Source organism: Euwallacea fornicatus, unplaced genomic scaffold (genome assembly GCF_040115645.1).
Source record: "Euwallacea fornicatus isolate EFF26 unplaced genomic scaffold, ASM4011564v1 scaffold_47, whole genome shotgun sequence".
NCBI classification, from domain to species: Eukaryota; Metazoa; Arthropoda; class Insecta; order Coleoptera; family Curculionidae; genus Euwallacea; species Euwallacea fornicatus.
In genome coordinates, this window is record NW_027096015.1 from 80,626 (window position 1) to 92,651 (window position 12,026).

Genomic DNA, 12,026 nt, shown 5'->3' on the forward strand with positions numbered 1-12,026 from the left:
AGTTGACGTTAAGCGTATCTCCATCTCTCTCGTGTAACGTTATTTTTGTCGTTCCGTTATTTCATTCTTTAAAGGTACATTGCGAAAACTGTTGGTTGTTTTTAGAGTTTTCGCACCGTGAACGTTATTTGTGTTATTAGGTGATTAGGTGGTGAATTGCGGAAACTGTGTTTGTCGTTACGACAAAATTAACATGGAGTCTTATGGCAAAAGGTATGTCGTTACGTCAAGGAAGTTACGTTACCATCTCTCCCTGTGGAGTGGGCGTGTCGGTACAGGTCCGGGTTGAGCGCCTTGAGACAGGTCCGTACTTGGGGAACTTCTGTAGAGTGACTGGAGCGTGGAGTGGGTGCTCAAGGTAAGTAAACGAAAAAATGCTCTCTTAATTTTTATTAGCACATAATACAAACATAACATTAATATAATCTAGAAATTTTGCAATATATATAAGTGAACTTTAAACTAAGGCTGTCCGTGACGTATGTTACTGAGGCTATAGTGTCCGTAAGGTAGAGTATCAAAGCTGTTTGATAAAATTTGTCGTTTGTCATCATAAGGATTTAAAGCAATTTTATTTTGTTCAACGCTATAAATTTCATGATTATAGGAACGAATAGACCGTTGGGTTACCGAAGTGATTTTAAAATTTTTTAAGCATTCGACGTAATCGTTAAAAGTTAATTTGTTACGGACAATAGTATGTTTCACTCCTTTCGCTTTTTTGGTAACCTTTCCATCTTGAATTTTAAAACTGTACATTTTTGACCTGAGTCCAACAAAATGAGAAATAATTTTTCCATTAGCTTCATCCTTCATTAGTCCTAAGACTTTTTTATTTGTCGGAGGGATATTGTATGGATTGTTGGTAGGATAATCGGAAGTATCAAATTTCGTTAGATCTCTCTTTATGATTTCTTCATAAACGTCATTACAACAGAGTTCGTAAATAAAACTGTCGGTGTCCATGTACATGAGCTTGCACCGATCAACTCCCATTTTCGGTAGCATGTACTCATAATGAAAATCGTACATGTATATTTTAGACAAGTCTAAAATTGCCATGCCTATGTACAGTGGTTTATTGAAACAGATTGAAGACTTTTTCAGTTCAATAATAACAAGGTTTTCATCTAGAATTAATCTGCTATGAAACCTAGGACTAGAAATAAAATTTTTTGCACCATAACGTCCTTCCCAAGATTTAACAATTTTAACTACGCGGTGCTTTCGAATATTTTCCATCGTTTTCCCAAACACCGCGTTATTAAACAGCTTGAATAAATTTTTTTCAAAAGTTGATTGAGCTTGTGTTCGAAACCCGTTATTTAATTCAATATAAGATTTTAACCATGGTGACTGGTTAAACTTTAAAATTTTGTGAATTTTTGTCGGAACTAATCCATGTTTTAACATTTGCTTTAAATTCCTATAATGAACAATATAATTTTGTTTATGAAACAGAGTGGTCATTAATTTGGGTAATTTCGATTGTGGCGGTTTAAGATGTTCAGGTGCGAAAGGAAAGTCCTTATGCGTGTCATGTAACTTATTTGGGTACTGTAAATCTACCTGCAAAATATACCCTACGGGGGAATCGTCAGGAATAGTTAATACGTCAAAATTGGTATCTTCTATCCATTCGAAGCCTCCGTAAGGTAAAGGTTCACACATTGCCTTTCCGTACAAATTGTTCACATCTAGGTAAAGAAGGTATTTAGACGGTTTTACAGGATCATAGTCAAACATGTACTTGTTGTTTGCTTCTGAATATCTACTGCTACACACAGAAACGCCACCACGAATACCTTTTTCAATAAACATTATTTGATCGATATCGTGTAATAACTCCAACTTGCATTTAGTGTACTTTAACATACAGTCCCAAGTATATCCGGGCATGGTAAAATACCATGAAGGATCGAGATTATGAGTTGAAATACAATTTAATCTGAAATGTTCAAAAATATCAGCTAAAAGTATAACATCAGTTTTTAAATACAAATCTGAATATTCTCCCAAAGTCTGAATATTAAAAGAATCCCATACCTTCGATGCATGACTATATTTTTCGTCGTCAATATGCGAATCTTCTAGTTTATTATAGAAATATTCCTTGGATGGTAAAGTTTTTTCATCAAGTTTATCAATACTATCAATATAATCGTAGCAAAACACACCTTTACACGTTAAGAGTTTAAATTTTTCTTCCGTCACATCTAAAAATTGACTTTTTAAAAGTTTTAAATTTTCGGGTTGCATCGATTTTGCAAGTTCATCGAGAGAAGCCCCCAAAAATCTATACGAATCAATATAGCGAAATTTAATGTCATTTTCTGTTACATGATGGGTGAATGAAATATATTTTTCTTTGTTAATAGGTAGTACACTTAAACATCCTTTTTTACATAAAAGTTTGATTAAAAAATGAGAATCGTATCCGGAAAGATTCTGGAAAATTATCGGCACCACAAACTGCTTACGAAAATTTAAATTGCATACTGAATGAGCAAATCCTCTGAAAATACCCGTGAAATGATCATGATCTCGAACAATTTCATCTTTAGGGGAAAACGGTTTTTCACAAATGTGACACCTTTTAGCCATTGATAAATCAAGTTGGATGTTCATTGGAGTGTTTTTCTTTGTTTCATTATAAATAAATTTCGACAGTTCAATCATTTCATTAACAAACCATTCAACACAGTTAGTACCTCGAAACATTTTGAACTGAGATAAAGAGTCATTATATGCACATTTGATGAAATATCCTACACTAAAAGGAATGTGTCTTTGATATTTACCTAAATCATTCGAGAAAGAAACGTTTTCCAATTGACTTTCGAAATCAGCATAAATAACAAATGGGGCTTTTTGTTGATAAACATGATTTTTAAACTCTATAAAGTCGTATTTGGGAAACGAAATATGACAGTCATTCAACTTAGTGCACAATACTTCATGTGTTAATAATTTTTGATGGTTGGAAAAATAATTTAAACATCTATCACAAATAAATTTACGTTGTTTATGTTTGTTTAACTGACTGGATAATAATCGTGATAAATCTTTAATCCAGCAATAGTGATAGATAATATTGGTATCTTCTTCTTCTACTACTGCATCTGTGGGAACCGGATTATAGTCATTTAATTTAGGATAATATTTGTTCTGAATTAAAAGCAAATTAATATGTTTGTTTAGTTTTTGAGGTGTTAATCTGACTGGAACTACTGCATAGAATGTTGTCGGTACCGTTGACATTTCTAAAGCGTAAACATTTACCGATATATCGTTTAATTTTTCAAATTTATATATTTTGTTTAAAGGCATAGGCATTTCTAAATTTGTGGTATTTAAAACAGCGCTGTAATGTGGATATGAAGTAATACGATTATTGTTATTTATAACAGGATAAATAGCACTAACAATCGACCAATAGAAACAGGCTTGATCGTCATTTTGAATATTAATGCAAGCCCGTTTCTTTGAAATTTCTTTAGGTAATTTGATAAAAGTTGAACCGCTACCCATTTCAAATTTATTAATATTAATTTCTAAATAATCGATTTTTTGTAAAGCAAAGCCTGAATCACGTTCCTGAAATTCTGACAGTTGGTTTAATACTTGATCTTGGATATTTTCGCGAAACCAGCCAAGTAAATTCGTTCCCACATCAATGATTGCATAGTTTGTATTAAAATAGAAAATGTTAATTATTTCCTTATCCCCAGATTTTTTAATAAACTCCCCACAAAATGTGGAAGCTACCTTAATAACTGGATTTTGTTTTAAAAACTCTTTTATCTTCGTTTCAAATAAAAGAGAAGAATCGTTTAAGAATTGATTTATATCCTTATGCGTCAAATTAATAATAACATTCGATGTTACATTTTGATTGAAACATGAAACCACGTTTTCCCACGAAATCCTACTTTCAACATTACTTGTTTCTCGATTTAATCCCTCTATATTTTCTAGTTTTAGTCGAAGTAGTTTTTTAATTACATTTAATTGATGTAAATTTGTCTGCAATTTGCGGTGCATACGATATGGTAAACCACCTTTACCGATTAAATTATTACAAAGGATAATCAATTTTTGCACTCGGTTCAACCAAACAGTTAGGTTTCTCTTACATAATTTATTAATTTGGTGTCTAATTTTTTTAAAACCTGTAATAACATCTAAGGATTTTTTCAACAAGTTATCCGGATCCATGATACAATACCCTTTCTGTTGCTGCTGCTGCTGCTGCTGCTGCTACTAATTCTTCAAGCCAAACAGATTTCGAATAAAATCAGCGGATTCGGATGTCCTATGTCTTTTGTTCCCCTAAAGACAAGGGCGTATTTTCCTTCGACAAAGTTATGCAGCTGCGGTTCAAACGTCTCAGTCACTCTTCGAGGGAGGAATACCACAGTGGTTTCCAAGTGTAATAAAATGTTTTTACCGTATTTGGTATTCGAAAGTGTAGCTTTATAGATCAAATATTTTTCATTAATTGTTAAATCTTGTAGTTTAACCAGTGCTTTATCATTCTTTACAAGACACACTTGGTTTAGTTTTTCCAAATCCATTCTGTTTTAAAATTTAAAGACTTTAGTCATTTACAGTTAAAAAAACTTTCACTTACGTTAAACACTGCAAAATCAAACACCGTAAAAACTTTCAAGTTTGACTGTCTGCAACAATCTCCTTTACTTCCACTCACATTAACCACTGTAAATTCAAACACTATGAACCTTTAAGTTTGACTATCTGCAATAATCTACTTTGCGATATTCCCAGATGGAATTATTTATACCTCTGCGGATGCAATCTTCCTTTAAATTAAAAGTATTGATATATTTCATCGGAAAAAATAAAGTGGTTTCATGTTGCAAATATAAATCATTTTCATGGGATTATGTAAATTAGTCTTTAATGCTAGGAAATATAGAACTTACATTCTATTAAATCATTCCCGGATAGAAGTACTGACACCTGTATATGGACTAATTGCATCATTCTCCGATTGTATTTTTATTTACACCTCTTTGCAAATGCTGTCTTCCTTTAAATAGAAAGTATTGGTATATTTCATGTTACAAATATAAATCATTTTCATGGGATTATGTAAATTAGTCTTTAATGCTAGGAAATATAGAACTTACATTCTATTAAATCATTCCCGGATAGAAGTACTGACACCTGTATATGGACTAATTGCATCATTCTCGGATTGTATTTTTATTTACACCTCTTTGCAGATGCTGTCTTCCTTTAAATAGAAAGTATTGGTATATTTTATGTTACAAATATAAATAATTTTCATGGGATTATGTCAATTAGTCTTTAATGAAAGGAAATATAAATCTTACATTCTATTGAATCATTTTGAACTGGAAATATTAATTTTTATAGTTAATTTTAATATCCCCGCTAATCGAAACTTAAACGTAACAACGTAAAGTCTGCAAACAATATGGACACATCTTTTGCGATGACGGTGGACCATCTATATGAACGTGAACTTCAGGTCGATTGTAGTGAACGAAACATGGCAGCCTTATTTGTAGCTCATAATTGCTAGTATATTCATAGGGTAACTTACTCCAAATATTTAGAAGATCTATGCAGTCTACTTGTTTCAAAAAATACTCGAGCGGAAGACATTTTAATTCTTCACTTTTCAATTGTTTAATATCTTTGCTTCCAATTAAAAAGTCAACCAAGTTTTGTGTTGTGTTCATCTTAGTCGTGTAACATAAATATACTGAGGTAGTTAGAAAATTGTTAATATTTAAATATGAGAGCATATTGGGGAGGGGCAAACGATATATAGTAAAAAAGCTTTATATTTTCTACAAAAATTTTATTCTCTATTTAAATCCTGCACAACTTTGTCATAATAATAATATAGGTATTCCTTAAGGGCACTACTTAGTAGCATATTTCCCATACATTTATCGCAAATTAAGTTATACAATTCTAATAGTGGTTTTCTATTAACATTGTTTGCGATGCACCAAGGTTTAAGTACATTTATTATATTGTAATAAAAAGTACAAAAATGCAGATCATTCAATATGACCAACCGTTGGCGAATAAGGTGAAAATCAATGTGAAAAATTTGATGTACATCTTTTTCTGTTAAATAGAAACTTACACAATATTTAGATATTTTCAATACTTTTCCAAAATCACCATCAGTATTGGTAAATCCAATCATTTGATTCACTTCGATAAAATCACCACATGGAAAGGTTACCACGTCACCCGAAACCGTAGGGTCATTGAAAAAATCACACATCTTTTCGTGCAGAACATTTAAAAATGTGATCCATTCAAATTCACTGAATGATATTTTACCAATTTTTGTCGTTTCAGATAATGTAATAACCGAACTGAATGTTCGCGCCGGACTTAAACCACATTCGATTCGATATGAATCCGTATAATATGATGCATTTAGTAGATGGAAGGATTCTTTTCTAGCGGCATCTTCAAACTTTTGTATACATTCTTCGAGTTGACGATCGTAACAAATCGGGGATGAAGAAGTTGCACAGTCGTAATCATCATCACTTTTATGAGAAATCATTTTGTCACTATAACACTACGTTAATATTTAAGACGCACATGTTCTTCTCTTTAACTATTGAACGCTTATGAAATTATTTCAGTTTATGTCGTTAAGTGTCCCCCATTCCCACTGTTTCAACTTGTTCCAACTTGTCTACAGACAAATTCGTATAAGGTTATTAACCCCGTAATTTTCTTTTTATCATAACACAATGAAAAAAGTGTCTTTTTGCGAGAAGAACAAAGTCTTCAAACTGGTTGTATGGAGTTTTGCTTACAGGGAGGCTAGAAAAAGTGATTATCTAGCTGTGCATATTAACAGAATCCACTTTCAAAGAAGAATTCAGTTGTGTGAAGAAAAAATGGTCCATATATTTTCAAATATACATAGAACGAAAATTTATAACGAAAGATTTAATGTTATCGGAGGTTAAAAATTCTAGTAAATAAAAAAAATGTTACAGAATATCCTTTTTCAAAATCCAAGAATTATTTGAGTTACTAAAACCGAGCCATTTAACATAAACCTTATCTCCTTTTTGTTTTAAAATCTTTTCAACCAAGTAAACGTCAGGATATTTAACTTTCTGCAGTTCCTCTTCATAGAATCCTCCCTGAACGTATTCATTGTTGTAATCTTTCAATAAGTACGTGGTGGGATTAGTCAACTGGATCTTTTCTATTTGGAATATTTCAGTCGACCAATTCGGAGTGTAACCTTTATCGAAAGCTTCTCTCTGTTTGGAAATCCTCACAAAATCGTGCACTTTCAGTTTTGGCTTTTTGGGATCCACCGTTTTTAGATGAGAGTAGGAATTTGATAAAATTTCCTCGGCATTCTTATTATCGACACTGTTAGGCTTGTAGCCAGTAGTTCGGTGAACAGTATTATTATATTTTTGTACAATTTTTTCTAAAATATCAAGCCATTTATAATTTCCTTGAATTGTGAATTGTCGCCATATCATATTCTTCAATGTACGATTTACTCTTTCAACGATGCTTGCTTTTAAGTTAGAAAATGTACTGTAATGATTAATTTCATATTTTTTCACAAGTTCGGTGAAATCCCTGTTGTAGAATTCGGTACCAAGATCTGTATGCAAATTTTTCGGAGGATTTTTGGATCTTCTTAGAATTGCTGCAAATGCTAACGTAACATCTTTACTTTTTTTACTTTTTAAAGGCATTACCCAAACATATTTTGAAAAGGCGTTTATAACTACCAGGATATAGCGAAATCCGCTATTTGATTTGACATACGGCTGCATTTCCACGAGATCCGCTTGCCACAAGTCGTGCAACCCTTTAATAATTACCCTTCGCCTTTTATAATTTTTCCTAGCAGGTTTATGTAACTCGTGAGCCACAGTTTCCTTTGATGTGAGTACCATAACTAAGCTAACACTAACTTATCGCTTTTTAATAGCACTTTTTATTTCGGAAACAACAGCTTCAAGTTGCAGAAGCCTGTTACGTAACGCGAAAGTGTTAAATCTTGACACTTCATCGACTTTGTTCAAAAATCCATCCACTTCGTTCACCTTATCTTTTAGTTCTGCAAGTTCCTTTGTGGATATGGTTATTTTTTCCGTGAGCTGTTGATTTTTATCATCCATATTTTTTATTGTATCATTTAACTCATTTTTTAGTAAAAGTATTTCGTTTATCATCTTTTCTTCAATTTTTTTCATATTAAAACCAATGTCCAATTTGTTAATAGACTTGTTACTTTTAACAAAGTGTTTTTCGAAATGTTCGGCGACTGTTTTTTTTGAAATGTGTCGACCAAACTTATCGACAGTCATCTTGAAAATAAAATGCAAATAAAAAAAGGTACTTTTTTATACAATAACATCTGCTTCCTTAAGTTCTTCTATAATAGAAATGATTTCGTTATTATGACCTGTATGACCTGCTGTCGTAGAAGCCATAAGTAAACGAAGCCTGTCAACGAGTTCATTCAAATCATTCCAATATACATAATCCGTTTGTGATTTGTGATTTTTTAAAATTAATCCCGATCCCTTTTTATTTCGGGGCCTAACGAGCGGAAGGGTAGGTCTACTGAAACTCGTTTGGGAAGATTGTATACTTCTAGTTTTCGTGATACCTTTTTCCTGCAAGTATGGTGCTATTATTGTAATGTATTTGGTTGATTTAGTACCTTGAACTTGATCATTGGGATCATGATTCCTTCTATAAGCGTTAGTCCTTTTCAATATATCCATATAATTATCCAAATCCTCCTTTTTGTAGCCGAGCGGATTTATTTTAAACAATAGTTCATATAATCCGACTGTTCCAGGATATGTTATTCCTGCAACTTTTACATCTTTGCCGATAAGTTCGACAGGTTTTTGAGTTAAGCCTAAAAATAACTTGTCTGTTTCAATGTCGTGAATTATACCAAATTGATGATCGAAAGTATGTTTTTTGTCTTTTATATTATCGTCAATATAAGTTCTTGGTAGTTCGTGGTAGGTTTCTAGCCACTCTTCGTAAGCAGGAGTACTAACTATTGGTTGTATTGACAGCTTTGATTGTTCTAAAATATCCGATAAATTCAATGATTTCTCGTTAGACTCTTCTTGAAATGGTGTAGTTTCACCAATCTCCACTGAACGTAAAAAAGAAGGAAATTGACTTTTTGACGTTAAGCTTTCATCAAAGAAGGAGGGCATCTTTAAAGGTAAAAGTGGAGTTTTCCCAGTTTTCAATTTTTTTTCTTTCCTTGGGGTTGAAGTTGCAGATGCTGCATTTTCGATATTAAAAGATCTTTCTTCTTCCTTTTTTCCTTCGGTTATTATATCCAGTGGTTCACTCTTACCATGAACAGCTGAAATTAATTGTTCTAAAGGTTGTGTTAGTGGTTTGTAGGTTTGCTCTAGTCTAGCTTGTGTCTCAAATTCTGCATTTTTTAGACTCTGATATTTTTCTCTCACTGCTTTTCTCGATTTAACCAGCTCTCTTTTTAAACGTTCGTCATCCATGTTGGAGGAGGAGGAGGAGGAGGTAAAGTGAAGTTACTTTGAAAACCGTTCCTTTTATAGGTAAATAAATGTATCAAATCCCTTTCGGTATCTACCGCACTTTAAATTTGAATCTTTATCCACTACTAAAAATTCGTACAGTTCTTTCCAACAGAGCGAACACAAGTCTTTAAACTGATTAAATGACATATCGACATTAATATGATCTTGATAAATATGTTTCAAATTTGTGACATCTTGTTGAAATATGATAAGTAGGTTCGCATTGTCTCGTATTAATTGTTTAGGTATAGAAGAATATGTTTGACACAAATAAAAACAATCAGTGTTTTTATGCCGTCCAAAGCAAAAATAATCCTTAACAATATTCTGATCACAACAAACGATATCATCGAAAATAATCAATGAATTAGATTCAATTTCTCTTGGATCGATAATATTTTCGGCATTATCTGACTCGTAGAAACCGATTTGTTTAAGAGGTTGCATAAGTGTTCTCAAATATTCATATTTTGGCTGATACAACGACTTGGAATAAATATACAAATTTTTAAAACGCAATCCATTGCGATCTTCAATTAAAGATATCATCACATTAGTTTTTCCACATCCTGATGGGCCAATAACTAAACCCCTTTTACTACTTCCCTGAAATAAGTCACCATGTTTCCTGAAAGTGTTTTTTGTAAATTCGTAATCTTTAATGGTTATCGAATGTAACTGTTTTTCAAGACGCATCTTTTTGGTACTTAAAGCACATAAAAAGTGAATGTCTATCAGTTGCGGGATAGTGTTATATAATGATCGACTTCCACAGTCATCACATCATTCGTTCAAAAACTAGCAAAAAAAGAGGAACTGGTATTGTCAATACTTTGATAAACAAATTACCCGTTGAATTGCATATTCCCGGGTTCAATTTCTGCGGTCCTGGCACCAAGTTGAAGGAAAGACTGACAAGAGGTGATACGGGTGTAAATCCTTTAGATGAAGCTTGTAAAGAGCACGACATAGCATACGCCGAAAGAAAAGATTTACAAAGTAGACACGAAGCGGATAAAATCTTAGCATCAAAAGCACTAGCACGGTTCAAGGCAAGTGATTCGGGAATCGGTGAAAAAATTGCAGCGTTGGGTATTAGCGGAGCTATGAATGTGAAAACAAAGTTAGGAATGGGGCTGCGAAAAAGGAAAACAGGTCGAGGTTTGAAAGGTGGAAAGATAACTCTAAACAGAGCAATTTTAAACGTGAAAAAGGGTCTCATCGGACAAAAGTTTAAAAACTTAAAATCTAGTGCCAAGTATGCCCTAGCACTTGCAAAAAAGAGTGGCAAAGTTTCACCCCCCAAAAGGAGAATTATTCCTATTCCTAAATCAGGTGGATTTTTGCCTCTGATACCTCTGTTTGCTGGTTTATCGGCATTAGGTGCATTAGGAGGTGGAGCTGCTGGTATTGCAAAAGCGGTAAACGATGCGAAAGCAGCTTCTCAAAAATTGGAAGAAGCGAAAAGACACAACGAGACAATGGAAGCTATAGCACTTGGTAAAGAAGGGAGCGGATTATACCTGAAACCATACAAATCAGGATGTGGACTTTACTTAAAACCATACTCAAAAAACTGTTAAGTGGAATACCTCGAAAATCACTAACAAATTTTCAGTTATTAAAATACGTAAAAAAATTACAAATTCCACATTTTCGAGGTATTTTCATGAGAAATAAATTACCACAGAAAATTAAAAAGAACGAGCGTGGTATAGTGAACCTGGATGATTCAGTCAACAAAGGAACTCATTGGATTTGTTATGCTAAAAAAGGGAAAAGTATTACATACTTCGATAGTTATGGGAACTTAAAACCTCCAAAGGAGTTGGTTAAGTATTTCAAGAGTGATGGACTCAAGAACGATATAAAGTATAATTATACGAGGTATCAAACTGATGAGCAAATGAATTGTGGTCAGCTCTGTTTAGAATTCCTTTATAATAGTGTGTATAGAACTCAAGAGATTTATTTATAATTTTAATATTGACGAATCATGTCTTATAGTTTTGTTCTTACCGGTAATTCTGCAACTCTCACTGCGGAATTTAACCCTCCTATACATCTAGACGACAATTTCGAATACGTAATCGGTCTAGTCAACTTTGAAACTTTCAATTCAATTCCAAATATTGAGTCCGGATCTAATTTGTTTATTATTGATAAAGAATATATCACAATACCACCAGGTTGCTACGAGATAGAAGATATAGCTAATTATATAAAAAAGGACATTGGAGACAAAAAGACATTTGAGTTAACTGCAAACAATAACACTCTTAGAACACATCTTATTTCATCTGTAGATGTTAAATTTGAAGAAGGAACTATAGCAAAACTTTTGGGGTTTGAGTACCAGGACATACCGGCTAATACTTTGACAGTGTCTGATCACCCCGCAGATATCTTTAAGGTGAATGCTATAAA

General features: G+C 32.9%; 1 protein-coding gene across 1 annotated transcript; it reads right to left on the bottom strand.

Annotated features, from left to right (window-relative positions):
- Positions 1 to 462: 462 nt before the first annotated feature.
- On the bottom strand, positions 463 to 4,743 carry LOC136349728 (uncharacterized). Its single transcript, XM_066301451.1, has 2 exons — positions 4,634 to 4,743; positions 463 to 4,578 (listed from the first exon to the last, which is right to left on the bottom strand). The coding sequence occupies exon 2, from the start codon at positions 4,216 to 4,218 to the stop codon at positions 463 to 465; it is 3,756 nt and encodes a 1,251-aa protein (XP_066157548.1). The 5' UTR covers positions 4,219 to 4,578; positions 4,634 to 4,743.
- Positions 4,744 to 12,026: the final 7,283 nt, after the last annotated feature.

Coding starts and splice junctions, on each gene's coding strand:
- LOC136349728 (XM_066301451.1), bottom strand. CDS start 4,218: ATGGATCCGGATAACTTGTTGAAAAAATCCTTAGATGTTATTACAGGT.